The sequence below is a fragment of the Megalops cyprinoides genome, chromosome 5, assembly GCF_013368585.1.
Source record: "Megalops cyprinoides isolate fMegCyp1 chromosome 5, fMegCyp1.pri, whole genome shotgun sequence".
NCBI lineage: Eukaryota > Metazoa > Chordata > Actinopteri > Elopiformes > Megalopidae > Megalops > Megalops cyprinoides.
In genome coordinates, this window is record NC_050587.1 from 611,204 (window position 1) to 639,096 (window position 27,893).

Here is a 27,893-nt window from a genome sequence, read left to right on the forward strand (position 1 = left end):
CTGACTACTTTACTTTGGTAAATGAGCAAGGGGAGTGCGAACCTCAAAGGCTAACGTGGCTGCATTCAGGCTGTACCTGATGTCGTAGCCGTACATGTCCTTCTCCGGTCTGCCGTGGATGATCCAGTGTGCCAGCTCCTTCCCGCAGCCTCCTCCAAGCATCATCCCTGCGCAAGACGGACAGCTGTCAGTCACGCAACGTGAATACCCTGGGGGGGTAATAACTCTGGCTCTGCGGGTAAAACTATTCTCTCAAATAGAGGCACAGATTTGTGTCAGGAGCACAGGGAAGAAAAGAGCAGGAGGTGGCGGTGAATCAGAAGATGGAAGTGACAGAAGACCTGAATGAGTAATACAGAGTTGGGGAGGGCAGACAGAGACAGAGGACAGAGGAGACAGGGACAGGTTAACAGAGAGAGACAGAAGAAGACAAGAGGGAGAAATTAACTGAGCAAAGAGGGGAAATGAAGCTGAACTGCCAACAGGGCCATGTCGGTATGATGTTGCCACAAGCAACACAGGACTTTCTAAGACTTTCTCCTAATTATAGATCTGAGACCAGTCACTGTGAGAGGCTTATAAAAAAAAAAAAAACAATTATACAATTCAGCTCACTAATTACAGCTGAAGTGTCCCTAACTTACTGCCATTTCTGGTACTGAAGAATCTAGGTCTCTTTCAGATCGAGTGAATCTGACACTCACGTACAACAGAATTGAATCTGGGACTCATGCAGAACAGAGTTGAATCTGGGACACATGTAGAACTGTTTTGGTTTGAGGGGAGTTTAATAGGGGTGTGCAAAAATATTGTTTTTTCGATTAAACATTTTTTGAAATTCATCCAATTCGATATCGATATGTAAAATTTATGGATCGATCTTTTAAGATAAGATCTTTTTTTCTAGGTTCCTTTCCGAAATGGTTAAACATAGCCAAAGAATTAAATAGACGGGCTCTGACATAGCCTAACTGTCGGATTAAAGGCAATTACTAGTCGTCGTCCCCCCGCGCATTACATGTCGCTCTCTCGTTTAACTTTTAACGGTTAACGACCTGCGAACGCATAGAGGAAAACCTGTTACATCAATTTTTTTCTATGATACGACCTCTCAGTGTTCACCGTGGCTAACCCTACGGACACACGGACGACACAGGAGAGAGACAAAGCAACTGACTGCCATTAATTTTCAACGAGAGTTGGTAATTTACAGCGACAAGAGACAAGTAGCCGCTGCAAAGCCAGCTAGGTGGGGCTAAATTAGACTAGACTCGAGGTCTGGTTAAATGCAAATACTGAGCGATGCGAAAAGGCGAAGGCAGCGTGACACACGTTGCTGAAACAAATGATCCAACATTTTGGTTCCAGTCAAACATGGAGGAGAAGCTTGTCGTGGCTGTGTCGGGTTTCCCCATACTCTACAATTTGTGTCTTGATACGTACAGAGATTAAAAAAAAAAAAAAAGATGCATGGAGAAGGGTGTCCGAAATCGTGGAGATGCCTGGTATACATACATATTCATATATATGAGCACTGCAGTCACAGCTTTTTAGCTTTAACTTTAATACAGTGCCCAGCCACTACCTAGCTACCTAACTAGCTAACGTTTTGTCAGTCATTGTAGCTACCTTACAAACCAGCTTTCCCTGAGCTAACTGACGCAAACACATTGCTTCGTGTCATTAATAAGTAGGCAATGATACAGGTTGGTTTTGTTTTTAAGGAACTATGCCCATGTGCTCCTCAAATAAAAAGATTTTGGTATACAGCCATGCGTCTCTTAACGTCCACGATACGTTCTGTGAAATAGGACGTTATGTGATTTGGATGTTGTGCAAACACCATACTGTGTACTTAGCAAACCTATATGGAATAGGCACGAGATTGTATGCTATTATGACTGTCAAGACATATGTATTATACTGTATACTATGTACTGTACCATTAAACGCCTGGCAGCGCAATCGCTTTATTTCCATGAGACATGAGATAGACGTGTTGCGTGCGGGAAGCGTTGCCTTCACTATGTCTGGTTATGTCCACTACGTCCCGTTCTGCGATCGGGATTTTTAAACTTTATTATAACCTTATGGAACTACGGACGTATATGCGAACGGACGTTGTCTGAATGGACGTTAAGCGGTGCATGACTGTACAAGCCTTTGGCCTTTTCTTTAGTGATTTTCACAATTTCCAGTGACTCTGCATTTGTAAATTTGTGTTCAGCTTTTTAAACATATCTCCAAATATGGAAAGCTGATATATATTATTTCATATCTCATACTGTGCTAATCTGGTTGGAGTGGCAGCTGACCTCTCACCGGAATGACAGTCACCATACCCCTCTGGAGAGCAGAAGGTGCTATTTCAGTACACATGTATTATAACATTTCTCAGTGTTGTCTGAATACGGCAACAAGCATGCCAGCACACCTGATAGCAGTACCACTTTGTGACCCCTGAACGGCAGCCAGAATAAAGAGCTAATGAGTGACTGGGGCAAAACAGCTCCATCAAGGACGGAGGTACAGGCTGTGCCTTCCATGCCTCTGCATACTGATGATCTCCCTCTCTGCAGAGCAGGTGGGAGGCACAGGGAACGAGTGCAGAGGGGAGTGTGCCGAAAAGCTTGGAGGCCACAACACTGGGCTGAGCTTCAGAAAAAGGGGGCTGTTTAAAATAACCCTTGATGTCCGCTCCCACATACACCTCTGTAAAACATTGAGAAAAGGTGAAAGGCCACATAAGGGGCCAGCAGTCTCAGGTCTTAAGGGCCAATTTGGGTGTTGCACGTATTGCCTTCTTTAAAAGAAGGCAAAAATTCATAGCCAGAATTAAAGGTTATCCGTTTACAGAAGGAAATTCTTCAACAGCAACTTAAAACATTATGTTTACTCTCTGATGGAAAAAGTGCAAAATTTTGACAAAGCTTTTGGGCATTCTTGATCCTTCAGTGCAGAATAATCCAAAAGTAACTTGACTAATAAATTAATGAACACAGAGCTATCCTTGATGGTAGGATACTGTCAGCAATGCCACAGCAATGTGTCCTGCACAGACATCAGCAGGTTTGGGACTGAAGGTGACAGGGAGAAGTGACCAGGTGACCCTGCCTCAGGGACAGCCACACACGGCCACGTCAGCAGAACCCAAGAACAGTGCATTCTACGGCCCATCTGGGGTTTACTTCGTCCTTGAAGACGCCCTCCGTTTCAGGTATCATACAGTATCAATCACTCACTGCTGGGTAGCGATGTTGGGTGGGGGGTGCGGCGGTCAGACTCGTATCCGGGCTAATACTGCATCCCTACTGACCACCGCCTCGCTAATTTTTAACTGGACAAAAACCTAACTCAAAATGACGTGTGAAATAAACATCTAAAGCAGTACGAGTTAAGCAACAATGAGGACCAGTGGCTGGCAGACTGGACTGAGACTGCAGTCCTGAGCACCTGGTAGATTAGTGTGGCTGCTGTGCTGGCAGGTGCAACACCTAACCTAAGCTGCTTTAATAAATACCCAGCTGTGTAGCTGTGTAAGTGGGTACATGTTGAGTGCAAATTATGTAAGTCACCCTGTATAATGGCATATTTAAAGGGAATAAATAATTCACACAGTTGTATCTATACTACTACATATTATATTACCTTGTGGTGGTGGTGAAGAGAGTAATGTGTAATGCACTGATATTTAACAAATGTAGACAGAGTTTAAGCAGACATAATGCACACAATGGTTGATCTGTGTAGCTGACTGAAGCACCAACAGGCCAACTGCACTGGCTCCCACAAGTCACTGGCTTACTCAAAGGCCAGTGGATCTCTCAGATATGGAAGAGAAGCCTTTTACTGTCCATGTTTCTGATGGGACTGGTGCTGGAAAGACCTTGATACAGCAGGAAGGACGAGAGATTACCTCACCCCCCCCATTTCACTCTTTCACCTCCCTCATGCCTACAGTCCTTACTCCAAGCCTTCATTCACCTTTCACCTCTCATCTGCCACAGGTAGTCCATAACAACATGTTATCCCTTCTCAGAACCATTCTACTTTCACCTGCCACCTTACCTGCACTGTTGAATCCGCAGCCCAAGAAGAAGCCCCTAACCTCTGGCGCCTCACCCATCAAGGGTTTGTGGTCCGCTGTGAAGGATTCTGGAGAAAAAAGCTCAAATGATTAAGGCTGTTTCATTATTCCTGTAGGCTATTCAGAATTTTACACTGCTTCAGTGAAGCTCCTTCAATGAAAGAATTTACACAATACATTATAACATAACCTCTAGTACTATCTAAAGCATGATGATCAAGTGGGGTCTTTTTCAGAGACACAGAATTTCTTTTTTCATTTTACATTCTGCAGGCGGTCTGTTAAATGCAGGTGAGAGCATGACCCTGAATGCAGATGTCTTTGACACAATCGATGAGCAAAGAGCAGGCAGATGGATACTGAACATACCTTTGCCATTATTCCACATGAGAGAAAATTACTAGAGCATTTCATCTCAGATCAGAAAGGAATCACACAGGCCATGTTTTATTCATCTGTCCTTAAGTGCAGGGCAAGATGGGACATCTCCTGCTGCCTGACTGCCCCTGTGTAGAAAACCAGCCCAGTCAAACCCCTACCCTGCCCAGCCCGGGCAGCACTAAGAGTCAGCAGTGAGGTACCACGCCCACTTAGGGGCAAAGCCCAATCAATCGCCACACCCACTTAGGGGCACAGCTCAATTAACCGCCACAACTACTGAGGTGCAGAGCTGAATCAACCATCACGCCCACTGAGGAGCAAGCCCAGTTAATCACTGCACCTACTGAGGGGCTGAGCCCAGTCAACCACCACACCTACTGCAACAATTCAGGTTGATGCTCAATGACATCAGAAACACATCTAGCTACACGTATTGCAAGTACTTCCCCCTACAAAAGAGTAATGGGGAATTCAATGCGATTAGGAAGAATTTCTCAGACACTGATCATGTGGCCAAAGTAGTGCTGCGATACTGTCACTAGGGAAGCGCAGGACAGAGACTGTGTTCTCCATATTAATCCTGTTGAGGAATTGCTTGCCTTGCTCAGAGATAAACAACATTGGGACACCCCATCCATTATCAGCTTAATGGGATTGAGATGTGCACATGAATGCATTTATTATGTTCTCCAGAGCATTAGGGAGAATGCTGGCATGATGCTGGAGAAACCGTGAGCTGGAGGTACCTCTTATAGCTTTCTTCCACATTCATAATGTCTGGGAAGGTGATGAGAGGTGATATCCCTGATCAGAAAGGGGTTTAAAAAGATTTGAGACCACAGAGGATATGAAAATAGATGAGGTGTACTGCAAAATTGTGCAAGGTAAAGCATATCAAAAAAGCCATGCTGTGTGAATAAGATAAATAAGACAAAGAAAGAAAAAATAAACACAAACAGCACAAAAAATAGCTACGCACTACAAGCAGGTGCCAGGACGCTGCTCAGCCCCTACACACCAAGGCAAATACCATGCCACACTACAGCAGGAGAGACTGTGTGGCAGAAGCAGCCCCCACAGGAGAAAAAAACTGGAGAGATCACACTGCTGAAACACAGCACTGTGACAGGAGAGACCACAAAGCTAAAACCTCACACTGTGACAGGAGAGACTGCAACTCTAAAAACAGCAGTGTCACAGGAGAGACCATACTTCTAAAAAAACCACATTGTGACAGGGCAGAGTATACTCTTGAAACACTGTATTGTGGCAGGAGAGACCATACCACTGAAACACCACACTGTGACAGGAGAGACCATACCACTGAAAACAGTAGTGTGTGACAGGGGAGACCATACCGTTGAAACACAGTGCTATGACAGGAGAAATCATACCTGAAAATACAGCAGTGTGACAGGAGAGACCACACTGCTGAAACAACTTACTCTTATAGAAGAGACTACGCACCTAAAACACAGAGCCCCACATTTCATCACGTTAATACGATTAATGGGAATACTGGCCATGTGAAGTTAAGAGTCAAAAGAAAGCCAGTCCCACTAAGACACATCACCCTGTATATTGCATATTTTTGTGTATGTCTGTGCATATGTGTGTATACACACCTGTGTAATGTATCCATGCATGCATACATCTGTGTGTGTGTGTGTGTCAGAGTGAAGAGTACCTGGCCCACAGACAGTGGACTTGATGCCAGTCTTTTCCAGTGCAGGCACACGGTTGATGGCTCCCTCAATGTGCTGCATGAAGATGTCCCAGTCCAGGTCAAACAGGCTGAAGCCAAATTTATCCGACACCTGCAGGATTAAACAAACAGTGACCTCACCATAGCCTTCTACACCTCAACAGGACCCAGGAGCAACACCACTGTCTGCTCAGTGACCTCACCATAGTGTTCCACACCTCAACAGGACACACAAGCAACAGCACTGTCTACTCAAACACTGACATCACCATAGTGTGTACTACACCTGAGCATGACACAGAAGCAACAGCATGGTCACACCAAACTGACCTCAACAACGGCAACCCATGGGCAACAACACTTTATATACACTTATATGTCAAACTCACAAACTCACAAAAACATGTGAACTGACAAATATCAAAGGATGGATACTCAGTGAGCAGTTAGAGCTTATATTTCCAACATATATTTTGTTGCGTATTGTTAGATAACCTGATTTATTTCTGTGTGTATGCATATGTGTGTGTTGCATCTCTGTATCTCTTTTAAAGAGAAAAATATACAATAATGAGCAAATAATACGAATACATTTCTCATTTTCTGAGTGAAATATTCTTTCTGTTCTAATCTACTGAAGAGTGAAGCTAACTGGGAGAAAAAGAATGTAGCCCTTCCAGCAACTTCTAGGCTTATCAAAAAGTAGAACAAAGAGAGAGATGACATGCACTCAAGAAACTAATCACATTGTTGTGTGTAGTGTGTAGTGTAGTATTAATTTCATCTGTGAGACATAGCTGATGCTGTATGCTTAGAGATAACAATTGGCTCTTTGGCGTTGCGGTCAAAGCTGCAGTTTGGTATCCCGTAGACCCAGGTTTGAGCCTGGGTGGGGTGACTGCTCTCACCCTTCACTACCTGTTTTGATTCTCGTTTCATTTTGAGACATGTACTCAATTTTTCGAGGGTATTAGAGCAATTTCCACATGTATCAGTTTCCAAGCATGAGTGTTGTATTAATTGCTTGAGAAAGTGAACAATGTTCTGTGAAAGGCATGCATCATAAGTGACATGCATGCAGCAGAAGAGTTTTTGATTGTGGTTTAATGGGGATGTAAGATGCAGTGATCTGTTTCCTCTAACCCTCCCCCTCTGTGCACCTGATCCATTAGGGAGAATCTGACAGTTGGTCTGTGTGTCTGTGCAATGAGTGTAACCAAATCTGGAAGCAGGAGGCTCAGTCGGGCCCATTAGTCAGCTAGACACTCTGAGGATGCTGACAGCTCAGGCAGCAAAATGCTGAACATATAAAACATTAAAAATGCCAGTCTGGTTGCTGGGAATCCACAGGGTCAAGTTTAAAAATAAAAACGCGGTGATTGCAGGTATTTGTGACCTTCCCTCTAATGAAGATGATACAGGCGTGCCTGGATAATGAGGGGGATTTGATAAACTCTTTGTCAGAGAGTTTTTGTGGATATTGATCCAGCTTTTTGGTGGGATTACACAGATGAACAATTTTATTCCTAAACATCCTCAACAAATAAAAGGCAATAGCACAAATCCCTCTGAAATTTCTGCAACAGGGATGGAGGGATGGATTAAATTATCTGTTGTGAAGTGGACGTGGATGTGATGCTGCTGCTGATTCTGTTCTGATGTATGGCCGTTACAATGAAGTAACATACATGCCACATTAAAAGCACAAAACACACAATATTATGTGCTTATACTATGCTTAACCTACAAAGGGACATACTGTATATTGGGAGGGCACACACAAATAAAGATGTATTTGTTGTACACTCTCTGCCTACATCTCTCTGTGGAGAATCACTGCAGTTCCCAAAATTAGAAAGAACATCTACAAAATATTTCAGCAACTGTGAGCTTGAAGTACCTTGAAAAGTTCTTCCATGTGCAATGTATGGGAGGGAGAGGAATGGTGATGCTCCTTATAATACATGGATTTCTTTTTCACCGAACAAACATGTACATAGCATACACACAACACATGAAAAGCATTAAGCATGCATATTTTTCACAGCCAAATCATGAAAACACAAAAATATATAGTGGCAAACACCCATACAACCACATTCAAAACAAACACATATGCACAGACCACGGACACACATACACACGCACATCCATATTCTTACCTCTTCCCAGAAAATGGGATTACTCTCATAACCTCCCACTGACAGAGCATCTCCTTGGAGACGCAAATAGACGGATGCATCATGGTCCCGCACATTGGGCATGTTCTGTGGAGGAGGGTGAAATACAAGATACATATTACTATATATCCAAGAGCCCAACAGTTCAGCTTCCTGCTGAATCGGGATCTAAACGTAGAGAGAAACCATTGTTATTTATCAAGACATCAGAATGTAGAGCCTGATATTAGAAATTTACATCAAAGTTCTCCACAAACAGTCCTCTCTGTAGCCCAGGCTGAGTTGCTTAGTGCAACAGTGTTAGTGGCACAATGTTCAATGCAGCAGTATTAAGGTGGATGTGTTCAGTGCAGTTCTTCATTGCTTGTGGGTGAGAAGGTTGTCACCTCTCTGACCCATAAAACATTTCTGATGCCAGTTTAAGTGGATTAATTTGCACCTGGTTTTCTGCTTCAAGGCAGAAACAGTGGTGATACACCTGGGATTTGACACCTGGGATCCACACTACATATCCCTCATGGGGCAGTAACAACCTGGGTTGTACTCACATACATACATACATACAGACACACACACACACACACACACACACACACACACACAGTAACAGCTGACTTTCATTTGGCCCTGTCTCTTTAAGAGTTTCATATATTTTTATAAAGTATGAAGAACGGCAGGAAATGTTGGGTAGTTGTACTTCGTCTCCTTTTTGGGGGGGACATTGCATGTTTGTTTATCCCTTCATGAACAGTAAATAACCATGGCAAAACCTAGTGGGCCATTTTTGTAACCATATAAATACACTAAGGTGCGCCGCCACTCCACGGACTTCTCGTTGTTTCTTTTATTACCCTCCTGCCCACTTACGAGCTAGTGGAGTTGCATGTTTTCCCAAACCTCCTCACCTTGCCACCATTACCAGGGTGGTAGTGAGGGCTCCGTAGCTAACAAGGGCTGTCACAACATGAGGAGAATGAAGGCTCTTCAGACAGATTTTCGACACACTCAAAACTGTGGCATTTGCCCAACAATGTGGCATTACCCCAATGAGTCATCAGCAGTAGGACTGCGTTTCTCCACAACACAATGAAAGCTTCCTTGTGTGCCAGAGAGACACACCTTACTGTCACTATAAACCTCAGCCACAAGTTTCTAGGGGTTCACACATAACCCACCCAAACCAAGGTTAATGCATCAAGATCCCCAACACATCTCAGCAGACTCCTGTCTGCAGTCCTACACACAGCCAGGTCTCAGTCTGATCTCACATTGCCCCCTGTCTTTCTCCACTGGTGAGTACAGAGAAACTACCATTGCTGCAATGACTTTCACTCCTGGATCTCATATCTTAAACAAAATGACCCTCTTTCCTCTGTTACTTAATGGAGTATACTGATCTCAACAAATTGGGGTTACACCATTATGGTGCAACTATGAAAGCCGTACTTCAGACTGTGAACTGAGTAGGTGCTTTGATCACAACTGGGAGGGATTAAAATCACCTCAAGGCCCCATTCACAAAAAACCAACATTACAAAGCACACAAATTCGAAACAGCAAAACAGCAATTCAGGCTGATCGGCAGGCATATCACAGCACAGCCTAATGCAAGCTTAACTCGAGTAAAGGGCCACGGGTCATTTAAGGAACTGTGATTCCTTTGAGGGTGGAGTGTTGTGCTATATATGGAGTGTGCATATGGCTATTACGCAAGCATAAAAACTTTGACTGAAATTTACCCTGTCACTGCTACATTATGGCAGGGATAAAACTGTAATGTTTTACTCAGCAATGTGGTTTTCTCTTTCACCTCATATAACTACATTTACAGTGCAGAATATTACAGAATATTAAAAAAACCTGTTCCATATAAGATAGGTGTCACATTTTTCCTCGTGTGAGATGGGACACCTTTTGCCAAAGTGAAAGGGTGTGTATCAGCGGCCCGTTCACCTGAATACCCTCGATCCTCTCCGTCACCACGTAGGCATGATGCATGGCAATAAGTGGCACGTTGACACCGGCCATCCGGCCCAGTTTCACAGCCCACACACCTGCAGAATAAGAGGGACAGGTGTTACCACTTCTCCCACCCCTGTGCACCTCACACACATCAGGAGGCATCAGCAACACACACAGACACTGTAAGTGAGAAAAACACACTCTCCAGTCTACACTACTGGTTGGCCACATGGGGCCTCATGGGCCAAAGACGTCAGCAGTTTTCCTTCCAATTGACATTTTCATTGATTAACTTAAGTCAGCACTTGGAAACTCAGTTGACATATTAAAAGGCACCTAGTGTGGTGGATATAACAAACAACAAAAACCAGTTTTGAAAGCCTTCTGACTCGGTGCTTGGTACAGCAAATGAACTACCTTCCCCTGGGTTCAAGTATTTATTGACTTCTCTCATTGCTGTTGACTGCCATCTGGTGGCAAGATCAAACCAGTAAGCACAGGCCTTACAAGATCAAAAACACACTGCAGGCACCCAATACCCATCTACATGTCTCAGAGAAAATGCTGCTGAAGTTTTTACTTGCGGTTTGCCTGGGTAAGACACTGAGAGGAGTTGAGGAAGAGGCCCACTCAGGTGATGGTGAGAGTTACCTGTACAGTTGACGAGGCATGGAGTTTGGATCATCCCATAGACTGTTTCCACTGCTTTCACCCTCTTCACTCCAAGGTCATCGGTGTGCACCTGGACACCGGTGACCGGACAATTCTCAATCACCTTAAGGGGAACCACAGTGTTACTGATGGAATCGTTACTTCAAAACCCTTATTCAAAACACTGTTCATGACAAGTGCAATTGTTTTTCAATATTTTCTGTCTGTATGACTTCATATATTGGTTGCATTGCATTGTGTATTGCTCATTTCTGTTTTTAATCTTTGTTATGTGTGCAAAGATGCTGTCCTAGCTAGGTGCCCCTTGAAAAAGTTTCTTTATTTCTAGGGATTAAATAAAGGAAATTGAAATAAAATAAACACACCAAGGCACACTGCCACTTTGTGTTACAGTCACAGCCTCAATGGAACATAGCACTGGAGTTCCAGAATGACTGGCACACTGTGCTATTGCTACAGCCACACTGTCACATAGAACAGGGTCCAGAATTTCCAGTAGGCACACGGTGTCATAGCAACAGCTGTACTGGAAAAGAGAAGTGCCAGAAGCATTGCTATACAATGCAGTACCTGAAGCCCGATTGGAACATATACCAGGAGCAACAGGTGTGAAAAACACAACACTGTTAGTACCTACATACCTGAGACACAGAAGTGCATTTTATAGCTATTATATCAACATAACAGAAGGTACTAAAAGGATTCCTGGTCCTGGACAATCAATGTCCAATTATTTATGGGTATGTGATATTGCATTATCTACACTATACTGAGGGCTGATCTTATTATTGTGTTTCCAAAGTTCTATATGACATGAGATGGGCCACACTGAACAACACAGGAAGGTTTGTTTCACAACTTCACTTGTTGACACCTGGCCAACAAGCATTAAATTACAATAATGAATTTGTAATGTGTCCAGGATCTTCATTATTGCACAACCTCAATGACAAATGGGCTAAGTAATGTTCATTTTCATTAACAGATGGTTATGTTATGAATTTGAAATTCAATGAAGATGTTTTGCAGAAAGGCAGCATCCAATTGTGCAATTCACATTAGGAATACTAGCTCACATTGGTTTGGTTCCCAAAACATTCTCATCTTATCTTTTAATAACAGCTAGCTTAGGTACAATGAATATTTGATAATCAAAGACAGTTTGCTCATTGATGGGTGGTTTTGCAGAAAGCATATAAATGTGAGGCACTGTGCTGATTTAGATCGTTTTACCTCTTTTACCTTTAAAATGGGGTTAGTTCATGTTGATATGTCTCTCAGGGGGTCCCATAATACTTCACAATGTTTGTCCAATACCATTAAGAAAGTTCTACAAGTGAGAATTTTTTCAGGGTTTGAATTCACTCTATACGCACATACTCGAGCTCATTAGGAGCTACAATTTGGATGAAGGGTTTGTATATTAAAATCTACACACCTTGGATGACGCTGCCTTTTGCTGGGTTTTTAAATAGCACCAAACCACTTAACATTAGACAAAAATGGCCTTTACCACACTGCTCTGGCTGTGGTCATGTGACTCACTCCTTACTGACCTATGCCCTATTGACTCACTCCTTATATGCTTGCTCTGCTCTGTCTGATTTAGGTCACACTGTTCAGTGATTCCATCCCTGGTCAGTGTCTTGTGGAGAGCAGACAGACTGTCCACATCAGCCCAGGAAGGAGTCATTTGTATACAGACAGCCTAGAGAGCAACATTTTTCCTCAACTTCCCAGGATCAGGCTGGCCTGACAAGTGGCTGGCTAAAAGATATTTTCAGACAAAAGAGTCTTTTCACACAACATGCCAACTAGAGGCTTTACCGTGGCTCCCAGAGCACTGGCTGCTCTGGCGAGAGTGGTGCACGTCCCAGCGGGGTCCATGGTGCCATCCTTAGGTACGTACAGCGTGCCATAGAGGTCGTCCACATTCATCAGAGGGTACAAGTCCTTGGTCTCCGCAGGTGACAGGACATGGGACTCGATGCCATACACCTTCCCTAGCTGCAGGTTATGAAGAATAACCTTATCATAAACTGTTGTAGCATAGAAACACTGGGGGTCTGTGAAACCCTCAGTGCCTTCTTCACCCTGAGACAGCACTGACTATACTTTCTCCACATCGATAATGCAGTATTGTTCCTCAGCTCTGTGTCTCAGTATTACAGGTGGCTTTGGACCAACACTGCAGAACTGTTATAGCATTCCACCACTGGACTCTCCCTCTCCCAGAGACACAATAATGTCAGTATAATCCCCCTCGACTCCCCTCGGGGCACACCCTAGCAAACACACACAAAGACCAGACCGGACCAGCATGAGTCAATTCACACCGACATGAGGCGCTTGTACTCATCCAGCCGCTGCTTGTTGGAGGCAATAAAGAGGCCCCCATTCTGGATCCAACCAGTGTGCAGGCCCGTCTCCTGCTCAAGGTCGGTGCTCACTACCTGCCTGGTGTGGGCCAGCAGCTCTACCTCCACATCACTTGGCCGCAGCTGCCAGAGCAGACCTGCCAGAGTCAGAGAGAGGTTCAGCCACGCACACACACCCATGCACACAGAGATACAGACAGAGACACGTGAATGCACACTGACACACACACACACACACACACACACACACACACACACACACACATACACGTGTGCATACACATGCACAGAGAGATACAAAGACAGACAGAGACACGTGAACACCCACTGACACACACACACACACACACACACACAAAACCACATGCATGCACACATATACATTCATACACTCAAACAAACACACAACTCAGCAAACTTTCTGCTTTCTCTCAGTACCAGCTGTATGCCAGGTAGTCCCTGCAGTCAGCCTGTCCCTCTCCAGCAGCACCACATTGGTCATGCCCATTTTAGCCAGGTGGTAGATGGTCTGGCAACCCAGGCTTCCGCCTCCGATTACTACGGCATCCGCAGACTTTGGCAAGGGCTTGGTGGGGCCACTGAACCCCCCCTCCTGCTTCAGGGTCTTCTCATAAGGAACACTCTTTGCAGTGGTAGGCTCAGAGGGGGCACTGTAGCAGCGGGAGGCGGGACAGTAGAGGGGCGAGAGGGATGGGCAGCAGACCCCCAGCCTCCGCACTGCAGTCCCCACGAAGGCCATGGCCCCTGTCATTCTAAAGACACAACATCAACATCTACTTCACAGGGATCCATCCTCTGCCAACACTAAGCCTGGTAAAGACCGCAGAAACATGAGGCAACATTACCAAACTGGTCACAGAGACACACACACACACACACACACACACACATGCAGTACACATGCATGTAAACATATGACTTGAAACAACTTGCCACATTCCAATGCCTCACAGCTGTGAAACCTTTGATGGCATGGAGAGTATGCATGATGGAAACAAAAAGACACATTCAAAGGAACACAGGTTTATCCATGTGATCCATGTTTTCTGAAAATATGACTTCAATACCATTAGTAAGCAAAAAGTTCAACACTGACCTAAGTCATGGTCAGCTTTAGACCAAATTATTTCTCCTCAATTGCATATTTAAACTTGTGGGTAAGTAGCTAATAGAGCCCGACTGATAAATCGGCATGCTGATATTATCGGTCGATATGAGCTAATTGCAGATAAATCGGTATCGGTCTTTATAACAGCCGATAAATGACAATTAAAAAAGAAACAGACAGACGGAAGATGGATCCTTCAACCATTGATTACAAGTGTTGGCGTTGCGCAGTTTGTCCACCAGAGAGCACACTGCAACTCCACTGTTGGCAACACACATGTTTGGAATGCCACAAATCACAACAATCTGCTGACCCAAGCAGAGTCAAGCAGAGTAGCCCACGACAGAGATCATCAGTGTTCAGGGTAAGTTGATAATTGTCAATACTTAAATAATAATAAATATCCCCCATCACTTCTCCTCTTAGCCCAAATAAGCCTGACAACCTTCATGTCAGCCATGCCTGGTTTTGCTGTAGTAACGTGAAAGCCGGTTTCATCAGTCAAACACCAACATTATGTTTAACGTTACAGTAATTGAGTGGTGTAGGCTAAGCTGTTGACAAACTTTATTGTAGGTTTATTCATGAAAGAGTGTGTCAGTTCTAGCCAAGTAAACAAATAACGGTCCTATCATTTCTCCCTTGTCACTTCAAAAAATTCTCTGGCAACATCGCTTACAGCAGCTTATAACGCTGTCCACTGCTAAATTAGGTTTTCCACAAAGCTAGCTAACGCCATGTTTATCACTGGGAGACCGCTAATGTTAACGAGCAGTTAAACTATAGTGTTTAACTTATTCTGCCTAAATGAAGCAATGGTAAATATATCTGCGACTCAGATGTCTGTAGTTACAGTTGGGGCATTGGAAATTATTAACCCTTTCGCGTGTACCGGTATGATTAGCCGTTTAGCGAGTATGCTAAAACTGGTGCAATTCCTAGCTAATTTTACCTTTGAGGAAACACCGATTTAACTCTAAAAATATAGGAAATGCTATCTGAAAACTCTGAGAAGCTTAATAACACTAATGAAAACATAACGAACCATGTAACGTAACACACGCACAACATAGCATAAAAAATTAGTTACATGCGAAAGGGTTAAACTAGAGGGGACATGTAAATAAACGTGAGCTGAACAAGTATCTAACATGACTTGGTAGCCAAACAAAGTTATCTAGCTTCTCTTTCAAATGTGTTGTGTGAAATCCCAAAGTCGCAAGTCCTCGTTGCAGACAGTCATGTAGTATTAGATGCATTCAACAGCAGCGTTTACTCTCAGTCACTGTATCAGTTTACTGTATAGTTTAAGATGGCATGATACTTTTTTAAACTTTTTTGCATTTTTATCCATTTGACTCTTATTTATCAAAACTTTAGTATATTTTGTTGTATTTTTGTTCAAAGTACTATTTATGACAATAAAACAAGTTTATTTTTAAACTGCATTATGTCATGTTATCTTGGTGAGGACTCAAATAACTACACATAACAAATGTTAGGGAAAATCTTTGTTTATGTTATGTGTTTCTGGGGTAAAAGACAAGACATGCAAGAAAGTATAAAACAACAAGAACAACCACGCACATCAGAATAACATATAAACACATCAGAACCCATATAAACAACTGATAATTTATGCAGTATATTTATTTTCTTCACAAAATACCAGTGAATTCCTCTGCTAAGAACATAAGAACATATTATGACAAGAACAGGCCATTCAGCCCAACTAAGCTTGCCATTTCAATTGAACAGTATCCAAAAACACAGCAAGGGTCTCTGCCTCAACTACGTGACCTGGCAACCTATTCCATGTATTGATAACTCTTTGCGTAAAATAATACACTATATGGACAAAAGCATTCGGACGCCTGACCATTACACCAACAGGGACTGTAATGACATTGTATTCAAATATATATACTTTAATATGGAGTTGGTCCCCCTTTTGCAGCTATAACAGTTTCCACTCTTCTTGGAAGGCTTTCCACTAGATTTTGGAGTGTTTCTCTGGGAATTTGTGCCCATTCATCCTGTAGAGCATTTTTGAGGTCAGGCACTGATGTTGGACGAGAAGGCCTGGCTCGCAATCTCCGTTCCAGTTCATCCCAAAGGTGCTCGATGGGGTTGAGGTCAGGGCTCTGTGCGGGCCAGTCAAGTTCTTCCACACCGAACTCATCAAACCATGTCTTTATAGTCCTTGCTTTGTGCACTGGGGCACAGTCATGTTGGAATTGAAAAGGGCCTTCCACCAACTGTTGCCACAAAGTTGGAATAGCATTGTCTTGGTATGCTGAAGCGTTAAGATTGCCCTTCACTGGAGATAAGGGGCCTAGCCCAAACCCTGAAAAACAGGTGTGGCCAAATACTTTTGTCCATATAGTGTACTTCCTTATGTCAGTGCGGAACTTACTCTTCACTAGTTTCCATTTATGTCCCCTTGTTCTACAGACTAAACTCACCGTAAAAAAAAATGTACTGTAGTTAACATTATTGAGTCCTTTTATAAATTTAAAAACCTATTAAATCACCCCTAAGTCTCCTCTTACTAAGTCTAAATAGGTTAAGTAACTTGAGTCTTTCCTCGTAGCTTTTATATTTCATGCCAGGAACTAATTTAGTTGCCCTTCTTTGAACATTTTCAAGAGCCTCAATATCTTTCTTAAACCGTTTTCACATATGAACTCCGAACAAAGTGCGGAGAATCAGGTCCGCAACTTGGCTGGAATTGCCCTTTCACACATGTAGCAGGCAACAGGAGATTGTCCGTGACAGACGCGTTCTCACCTACAGGAAATACTCCGCTTTGGTTTAGGTGAGGGGCGGCGCGTGGGTAGAGCGTGCAGGAGGCAGGACATGACGCAAAAATTACACTGCAGAAATCACAGTGGCTGTATTCGAAACTGCCTACTGCATACTGTGTACTGCGTGCTACACAAGTATATACCGTATACTGCATGCTATTTTTCAGTGTAGTACCCAGTATGCGACCATTAATAATTACATTTGTAGTTTGTTACATTGTCGCTTGAAATCATTGCGAGTTTAGAAACGTCCAGATTTCCTCGTGGTATTTTCCAGTTAGACGCCACTTGCATTCTCACGAGTGAAAAGTATTGACGAGATCACCTAAAGTATTCGCGAGTTGAAGTATTTTCAGTTTTTTTCTTTTCAATGTCTTACCTTTCGGTGGTACGGGTACATAATGTGGCACGGAGGAGGAGAAGGCGAATGTAGTTATTATACTTTTGAGTAGCCTATAAAAAAATCACACATAGCCATCCAAATGGTGCTACCAGTACACATAATTTATTATTAATTATACATTTATTATAACAATAAGGTAAGTTTTTGTTGTTCGCTATGTAATGTTAGGTCACCAGTTCACCTATCTCACTATACCTATCGCTATTACTTAGCTATAGCTTAGCTAGCTACTAACCAGATAATAAACTACTAACCAACATTATTAATCATCGTAAGAGAGAAGTTTTGGCAGTATAGCTATAGCTAACTATCTCTTTAATGATCATTGGACTCAAAATAGCATGTATTTGGACATCCACAATGTCAATGAACCAGTGGAAAGCTATGTACAGGCATGCGGAAAAGAGTACGAAGCAGATGTTTGTATTCTTCCGGTTTCGCGCCAGTCGCATGACAGAAACATCATCAACACGCCCACTCGCTCGCGGTGGATTCTCCGGAACGTTGCCTGCTCTGTTCACACATGGGCTCACTCTGACATGAGGTGGACTTTTTACTAGGGAGCTGGCAGAGAGAAGTCCATCACATGTCCGGTACAACTTATTCGGACATTTGCGTTCACACATGCAGCTCCTCCGGCTAAGGGCCGGATACGCTCTGGCTTTCAGTGCATGTGTGAAAGGGGCTTTATAGTGCGGTGCCTAGAACTGCACACAGTATTCCAAGTGAGGTCTGGCTAAAGTATTGTATAATTTCAATATAGCCTCCTTAGATTTATACTCAATACTTTTGGCTATATATCCCAGCATCCTGCTGATAGACATTCTTTAAACAGCAGATAGTTTCATTCCACATTCTCCCTGGACATCCACAGAAATCACATGAATTTTTAATTCAAATCCCTAGAGCTTCTGTTAAAGTTCAGGTAAAGTCAACAAGAAATAATGATGACTGATTATACTACTAAAACACAAGGTTTCATTGTGTTCTTAATAACTGTTATAAGACTCCAGTATATCCAAGTCTGTCTCAGTGTCTCAGCACTTGTCCTGTGTCTATTTGCCTATATTTGGCAGAGGTCAGCTCTGTTGTTCAACATTGAACTTTGGTAAATTTCATAGAGAAGACCAGAGCAGTTTCCTCTGGTTTACCGTACATATTTACAGAGTGTTACTAGTATTAAACTTTAACTTCAGAACACTGATTTCACATCATAACAAACTGAGCATGCTGGTTATACTCCTCATTCACGTACACATGATCACACGATCACTCTATTTGACGGCTAACCTAAAATATTCAACTGACTTCTTTCAATGTTCATTCAACTGCATTCAGCTGTTTTTCATAGCAATCTCACTGAACAGGTCCAATGAGGAAGATCCTGTGGTCAAATTTAAAAAATGGCTTATCGCAACCCTGACCACAAATTGCTTGGCAAAGAAAAAGAAAGTGTTGAGGCATTGAAAAAATCAGTATAGTAGACTACACTTTTAATCACAAAAGAAAGGAAGTGAAGCGCTGATAAAGTTTAACACCAACCTTGAAACGTAAATGATCACATATGTAAAATAAAGACCTTGGCACCTGGGTGTGCTCAACTACAACTTTGAATCCGTCTGAGGTATTGTCGTCATATGTTATACCACTTACAGCTGAACACTACTGTCCATTAACTTCTATTAACCAGCCTACAAAAACAGTTTTTGTAGGCTGTGGATAAAAGAATCTGCTAAATGAAAAAATGAAAATGTATACCTTAATCCACATTTGTCCACTGGACCATGCACCATGGTCCATAGTGACCACTCCATGAATAGTAATGGAGTGTGCATTAACCACTGATTGCAAACAACAGACCACCTCTCCAGTCTTAGCATTTCAAGTCAAGGAATTCTGGTCATTTTCTCCCACAAGAATATCAGAGCTTTCATTGTACAAACGTAGATATTCTTATCTTTCATGAGGGTCAGTAAAGTGGAGCTGTCTGAAAATGTAGTAATATATTGGTTTGTAGTAGTAGTGGTCACTAGTACAGTCATTTGTACATACCGTGACTAATTTAGGTAATTTAGTTGAAAGTGGCTTCTCAAAAGGAGCCACTAGTGGTTCAAACCACTTAGTCAAATTGTCAAATATATGGAACTATTCGTTTGAATATCCATTAAAAAAATAACTCCAAATCCAAATATATGGATTTATTTGGATAAAGAGGTCAGCTGGATTTATAACCAGAATAGACAGTGAGTCTTTAGTAGGAAAAACATAAATGTTCCCTGGACCAGGATTGGGAAACACTGATCCAGAGAACCTCTGCATCATATAAATGGAAACCTCAGTTAAAAAGTAGCGAGAAAGCAAGGATATTTAAATTCTGGTCCGCGTACAAAATGAAGTTGACTAAATACACAGCCGTGAGTTCGTTTCTTTGTGAGTTAAATTTCGCTTGTATTGTACTTTTCTGAAATGAAACTTCTCAATAATAAAGACTAAAACAAAGTTGGTTTGAGAGTCCACCCAATGGGAAGCAGTGATACGTTAACTTGATAGGAGAGCTGTCCAAATGGTACAACCACTTCAGTAGCTGTCGTTTTCACCGTGAATAAGTGAACGATTCCGACGCTGATACTCCACTGCATATACTACCATTAACAAAATATGTCGTCTGACGTCCTTGCATCATCTGGTTCCACGCACGTAAACGTCCCGTCTAACCATCGCCATAGCACACAGCCTTGCCTCGCTTCAATGTGAAAACACAGACGCGTGTAAAACATGTATAACATTAATATCGAAAATATTCCCCCATTAAAGCTTTGCACTTCGATGAGGCGCACGGCCTCCTCCACATCTATGTACTTTGTGCATGCATTTGAATGCAACTTAGTTTTGCTGGGAACCCAAACAATACTCAAGATCTGTTTGGCCAATGCACACGGTCCACTATCAGAGTTAGTCAGCAACGTTAAGCATATATCCTATGTAGACGCCCAGAACTTTATTTCTCCAATTTTCTTTTTTAATTATGCTTTGCTTTTGAGATGTTTAAAAACAGAAAGACGTGGAAGGGACTGTCGTGAAAATCAACCAGGAATTTACGCAATATGACTCTGTGTAGTGTGCTAGAGATAGAAAAGCTGAACAGCCGCAGTGAGAAGTTTAAATATGAGGAGGTCGGCATGCCTGAGGAACTACAAACTGTACAAAGCTAGTTTCTGTTTTTGGAGTAAGTGCGCCACGTGCGCATTAACAAATACAAAGTATTTTTAATCTTACTTACCGATCAGGCAGTTACTGCTACTGGTCCCTGACAGTACGGTTTTGTTTGAGGAAAATATCGAGAGATGCACACCCTGGGAGATTTGTCTTTTTTTTCTTACCTGAGCGATTTTAGCTGGAACATGCTCACTCGGATTAGGGATGGAATTGCACCACGAGATACACCCCACCCACCAGGCAGTCACTGGTTTAAAATAAAGCCTGGAGGTTAGTCTGGCTACTGCATATAGGAATAGTCTTACGGAAACAGTGTTCAGACAGTTTGTTAATACTGGTCATATCATGTCCTGAGAGATTCCGAGAGAATAAACTAAACTTGAAATCGGCGACAGTATCTACACACGGGAATAGTTTTTCTGATGTCTTTCATAGAGGGAATTGTGAGTGGGTCGCAAAAGCGAGGGGTGCGATGTATGCAAAAAAAAGAGAATCCGCGAATCCCCATTTTCATTTAAGCAGACTTACTAGGACTTACTGGGTCGAACCAAGCTCCGGAAACGGGTATCATTCCCAGGAGCGATAACCCGGGAAGATCCTCGTACACCGAAGGCAAATCCTGGAAGTCCCAGGAGAAACCCAGACCGTTGTAAAAGGAGTCCAGTTAAGGCTTCACTCGTGACCTCATGCTTGGGAATGCGAATCCCAGGTTAAAATCTACTGTGAAGCAGCCCCACGGTTGAGCTTCACCTGTGTTAAAATGTAGACATTACAGATATCAAAAGAAAGCTAACAAATTACTAGCGTTCTTCAAAAGATTGTGCCACGTGACAGGATTTAAGTGTGGGTGATCTTGAAGTACTACTACCTACTTCAATTTAGTTTAGTAGTAGGCTACGTATTTATTGGTTTCTATCGAACGGCATTGGTATATCATTCCCTCTGAAGTAGTGCCCATTCATGTGCTGAAATGCTCAAATTTTACCGTGTCAGAGCAATAGAGCATGAGGTGCATTGCCTCACCACAGGGACCTCAGGGAGATAGCTAATTCCACAGCTGCTGCTTGCACAAAATGGAGAAAGACAAGGACAAAAGTCATCATCTGTGCTTCTCTAGTGTAACTATATCACAACTCTACAAACATTAGTGGGCTCCAGGTGGACAGAATGTTCGTTAATATGTTTGTATATTTTGGAGTCTGCCTTTGTAACCCTTTATCTCAGTGTCCTTGGGAAGGGGTTGAGTTTGCTTTCTGCTAAATGGTTGAACACATGCAGTCTGTAATCTACATTAGGAAAAAATTTCATCATATTTCTCTGACATGGCATGTGGTATGCTCTGCACAATTTCCTTTTCCATCAGTGATGTGCAGTTCGTGAACGAACGAATCCTTTTGAACGAATCTTTGAGGTGACCTGAGTGTACTGAATGCCTAGTCTAAAAAATACGTTCCTTCCTCTTTGCAAATATGCGCGCTGATTAGCTGGCATAGCAGCTATAACTCTCCCTCCAGTGGATATTAGATATGCGATCTGTCCACGAAGCAGCCTATCACAAAACTGTATCAGCAGTACGTTCATGACAACAACTAGCCAATGGCTGAAATGATAAAACTCTCGAAGCACCTCCCACTGGCCATCTCGGCACAGTTGACGATGTGGGACAGTGCAAAAGATCCGGTGACTACGAAGACTCTAAATTCAGCCTACTGACCTAATGAACGTTTGGCAAGTTCCTCAGTTCACCAGTTCGTTCGGACTCAAAGGAACTGCGAGTCCTCAGTTTACCAGTTCGTTTGAACTCAAAGGAACTGGTGACTATGCTGACAAGTTCCTCAGTTCACCAGTTCCTTTGAGTCCTCAGTTCACCAGTTCGTTCGGACTCAAAAGAACTGGTGACTATGCAGACATGTTCCTCAGTTCACCAGTTCGTTCGGACTCCAAAGATTCACTGACGATGAAGACATGGTGACAACGTGTTGCAAGAATCGCTAGTTCAAAGTATAGCAGGCTTGGGCTACATCCGCCATTGACTGTGATGATGCAAAAGGAATCAGAGCGCTTCCGTGACATTATTATAGGAATTAAAAACAATATTAAATATTATTTTGCTCATCTACCTGCAATATTATTTTATATTTATATTTTTAGCAGTAGCCTATTTTAGGTGCGCACAATGTTATCGCAGTTCTTGTTTATCACAACTGCAATTTTACAGGCTACGATGTATTTAATGTTGACATCACATTTCCTTTTAACGTGAATAAAGTCCTTATTAATAAATACTGACAAATCAACATAGTAGGCTACAAAACAAAACAAAAATGTGATGCATAGGCCTATACTTTGCGGCTGCATGAATGTTTGAATAGCCTGGTGCAGTTTCACGTAATGAATATTACGATTTAATTATTATTAATTTCACTGACATTTGGTTTCACACGTGCTGTTTTGCCGCACAGCAGGCTAATAATGGACATGATGTTTGGAACAATGTAGAGTAACTTTTAAAATGCAATAAAACTATTTACAGATTCGTGTATGCCGCCCGACCGGATATGGAAATGAACGAATCAGTGAGATTTGAATCATTTTATTGAACTGAACGAAAGGAACCGAATCACTAAAAAGAATCGTTTTGAACACCACTATTTCCAATGCTGCACACTGACAATGGCCTTGAAACCCTTTTTGAGATTTAAGTGTTTCTCGGGTTTAGTAAAGATCACTTATGTTTTGAATGCAGTAGCATTACCTTAGTGATGGCCCTTAAGCAAGAAGTGTTTAAGGATGAAAACACACCTTTAAACTTACAATTTTGCTAAGCATGTTTTTCATCCTTTGATTAATAATTATTTACACATAATTATTATTACATTATTATTATTATTAATTATAATTATTACATATCTACATATCTTTTTGGGTCACAGATGTATAAAAGTGGAATGTAATTTTATTCTGTGGTTAATTAATTTATCCATTTGTTTTTCTGATAAATCTCCTTTGTTCAAAGCTCTGAAAGCCCACATTAATATCTTAAGCAATCAATCCAGACACAAACACATGCACTTTGTATTAAATCATTTTTTAAGTTACGACCAGTCTGTAATATCTTTGTTATAATAAAAATGATTGCACAGTATCTTTATTGCAGTTTAAATTATCTGATCTGTGATCAGTTTTGAACTTTAAACCTTTTCCTTAAAGCTAAAATGATTAAGTGCAATCAGGAAAAAATTGGCACATTTGTTAAGTGTGCAAAACAGTCAAAACAGTGATCATTTTCAGATAAAGGTAAGTTCACTGTATCTATTTGTAGCTCACTGGCCACAGCTGGTTTTCTCTCACACTTTTGCTGACCCCATAAAACCTTGTGTTTCTCTCATGACCAATCAGAGCACACACTGAGTCCCCCGCCCCTAGGGCTAGGATTGCTCCAGTCCAAACAACTCAGGACAGGGAAAGTAAAACTAAAGTGTGCACCATAGCTAATTCTGGAATACACATAAACCAAGTCATTTCTTACTAGACACAAGACACACCGTAGAACTAGCAATTATCACACCTGTCAGGTGTTTGTCTGTGTGATTGTGTTCAAAGTAACCTTTTAAAATTATTATTTCTCACAAATGCATTATGGTTTTGGTGGATCAGCCCTGGTAAAAGTATCATAAAAAAAGTCAATTCACCAAAGGATCCTGTCATATTATGTATGTATTCTATAAGTACATTTTCAAAACAAAATTCTAGACTGCAAAAGAACCTTTCCTCATAAAAATAATATGTTACAAAACACAAAAGAGGAAGATCTTAAAGAGCATGTTAACATATAAAAGCCTGCATAGGCTTACTCAGCCTAAATTCAGCCTACCCCCATGCTAATTTCCTAACAAACTGTACTTCCTACTACAGCCAAAAAGGATTGCACTTTGTAGATGTAAACCACAGTCTAAATCAGCGTTTTCCAAACCTCTCCTGGAGGACCCCTTATCCTGCATGTTTTAGGACTGCTCCACCACAGCTGATTCAAATGATCAACTCATTCTGAACTCCTGAAGCTGCTTAATAACAAACTGATCATTTAATTCAGCTTTGTTGGAGCAGGGAGAGATTTAAAACATGCAGGACAAGGGGTTCTCCAAGAGAAGTTTGGGAAATGCTGGTCTAAATGTTTAAATTCTCCTGGGAAACATCCTCATGGATTCCATAGCATGAATGAAGCATTTAATTAAACTTGTCAGTGCCCCTTTTGAAAAAAAAAACAGGAACTGCCATAGTCATTTAGAATATAGCATATGCTATGTGTATGTCCTGATAGTGCATTTTAAGGACAAAACAGGAGGAGACCCCATCTTTTAGGCGAGATGTTAAACTGAGGTCCTCACTATTCATTAAACATCCCAAGGTTAGGTCCACAGTACAGTAAGTCTGAAGGAAGTAGGCAGTGGGCCCTATGTGAGACTAAATAGCTGAAACTGAAAGGCAGTCTCATGTCAGAGTCAGTATGTTAACAGTGTGAACCACTTGCACTCACCTGTAAGTTGCTGCACTTTTTCCTGCTGCAGACAGTAGAGTTCCTTCTATTGTGTCGCATTCATTCTGTGCTGCAAATGACACACAATATTTCTGTTCTATACTGCACCCGCCCACATGCATCCCGTACCTCAGTCTTCACTCTTATCAGTTTGCTCAGTGTGTGGGACATTTTGTTTATTGGTTTCTCATACCAGCTAGTTTTTTATATCAGCATGTTTTCTCCAAACATTGTTGCAAATTGCAATTCATCTTCAAGTATTTTTCCTCCTCTCCAGCAGGCTTACAAAGTATAGTAATACTGTAATGCTGAATTTTAGCCAAATTTTCAGTTTCACTAGTACCTGTAAGGAAGAGCCAGGGAAACCATTTTCTTCAGTCTTATGACACCTGAGGGACAAGTCTTGGCACCTACCTTACAGGATGGGCCTTCTTTCTCATGTAGGGGTCTGCATAAAGGTGTTGATATGATTGGCTAATGCAGGACTTGTTCATGGTACGAAATGCAACACTGTTACTGCAGTGATGGTGATCATTCGGTTTCATAGATAATTTGTTATTTACATAACAGATCACAAACTGTAAAGATGTCAGGTTCTTTGCTTTTGCTGTTCCCTGACTAAACTATAGGCTATCCACTCCATAATCCATAATCACGGCTGCTTAAAAAACAGCTGCATTGTGTCACTTTATAACTGTTTTACTCTAATCATGGATAACAGTGTTCTCCAATTAGATGATGCAGCAAGCACTGTGGATGGGAATGCACAGTTTTGCTGATTTTGACTTTAGTTGTAAGCAGTCAGCTGAATTTGATTAAGTCTACCTGGTTTTAACTCATGGCTTCCAGTAGGAGCAGTCCCTGCCAGTCCATCCGCATTCCATGCTTCCATTTCATTTAATTACTGTGTTACTGATGTGAAATATTATGTTGGAGGAGAGCTCAGCTAGCGCAGGGCGATAGAGTGTGATGAATCAGACAGAGGGACGTTAACATAAAACCTTTTTTACCTAGCTGTTTCTTTACAAGCAGGCAGCCTAAGGGGAGAAGGATTAAGGCTTATACGTATTACATTATTGGCATTTAGCAGACACTCTTATCCAGAGCAACTCACATAGGTTACAGTGTTTTTACAATGTTATCCATTTATGCAGCTGGATATTTACTGAGGTAGAAGTGGGTTAAGTACCTTGTCCAAGGGTACAGCAGCAATGCCCCAGGGGGGAATCAAACCAGCAACCTTTCAGTTACAAAGCCTGCTCCTTACCCACTATGCTACACTGCCACGTATGTGTGGTGTATTTGAGCCTTGTTGTATGTAAAACAGCAAACAGTCTCTCTGCATAACTACTTATTTAAATGCAATTAGTAAATTCAGAAAAAAGTGCTCATTACTGTGTTTATTCCTCATTCCCTTTTTATTGTATACCAGCATTGCCTATGATTTAGCAGATTTTACACATTTTACTTCAGGCAAAACCCTTGCAACTACCAACCTCCCGGGAACAAAAAGTATCAAGTTGGTTCAATTGGTGTGAAGAACCCAAAAGTGTCTTGGGTCTTGATAATGCTGAAGGCCTCTTGTGCAATAAAAAAATTTAGAACTCTGGAACTGACTGAAGCCTTCTTCTTCTGAGTGTGAACTTCACCACTTCTCTGCTAGAAAAAGTCAACTACAGAGCAGATCATATACTCTAAACAGCTGGGAGTCAGTTCTCTGCTTACATATGTTTTATCTCTCATCAAGGCAAAGACTGATATTTTACAATAATTACAATAAACACATATTAGGTGTATGGCACTATGACTTGTATTTTTGGCACTCAAGGTATTACAGATGCTCTTTAAGAAATGCTAAATTTTTGCATGTGGAAAAATGGCCCTCTCCTCCAGTCCCACTCTGGGCCCTCTGCCCCAGAGGTCTCTGATCAAGACGAAACCACAGCCTTACACAGCTATTTATTACTTATAATATAACCAATATACGAATAAAAAAAAACTTTTTAGAAAGGGGGGGGCTGTGTCCTGACCCTCCAGGCTGTTCCACAGTCACATGTGGAAACCTGTACACATGTGATATAGACGGTATCCATGAGCTATGTATGCTGCCCTTGAGGAACTTCTGCAGAGTTTGAGCATTGACTTAGCTGTGCAAACAGCCTGGAAGACCAGATGAAAAGTTGAGCCCAAGTTTATTAATTTAGTTACTATGACAAGTAAAAATGTTTGTCCCTCTGTAACTCTTTTAAGGCACATCAAACAGTTTGCTTTAACTCTGCTTAAGGTTACACTGCTTAAGGTAAAACTTTTTCAGTGAATGCAGTAAACGACCTATTGTGTCAAAAATACTGACCTTACTTTATGCTACATTTCTGATTGTACTTGATGATGACAAACTGTGATATAAGTTCAGAAGTATTAGTTGAACCTGAAATA

At 41.9% G+C, this 27,893-nt stretch overlaps 1 protein-coding gene across 2 annotated transcripts in view; it reads right to left on the reverse strand.

The window, feature by feature from the left end:
- The window catches only part of sardh (sarcosine dehydrogenase), a 50,168-nt gene extending 28,624 nt beyond the window's left edge, over positions 1-21,544 (reverse strand). Inside the window, exons 1-11 of one of the 2 annotated variants that reach the window (XM_036528517.1) lie at positions 21,459-21,544; positions 21,085-21,167; positions 13,804-14,138; positions 13,324-13,502; positions 12,815-12,994; positions 10,967-11,090; positions 10,307-10,407; positions 8,336-8,440; positions 6,156-6,285; positions 4,069-4,155; positions 77-167 (exon numbers count right to left, since the gene is read on the reverse strand). In XM_036528517.1, coding sequence (XP_036384410.1) covers positions 77-167; positions 4,069-4,155; positions 6,156-6,285; positions 8,336-8,440; positions 10,307-10,407; positions 10,967-11,090; positions 12,815-12,994; positions 13,324-13,502; positions 13,804-14,138; positions 21,085-21,107 — 1,355 coding nt within the window. In that variant the 5' untranslated portion in view covers positions 21,108-21,167; positions 21,459-21,544. Of the gene's footprint in view, positions 1-76; positions 168-4,068; positions 4,156-6,155; positions 6,286-8,335; positions 8,441-10,306; positions 10,408-10,966; positions 11,091-12,814; positions 12,995-13,323; positions 13,503-13,803; positions 14,139-20,984; positions 21,168-21,458 lie in introns of both variants that reach the window. The other variant, XM_036528518.1, reaches the window with a different exon arrangement.
- Positions 21,545-27,893: the final 6,349 nt, after the last annotated feature.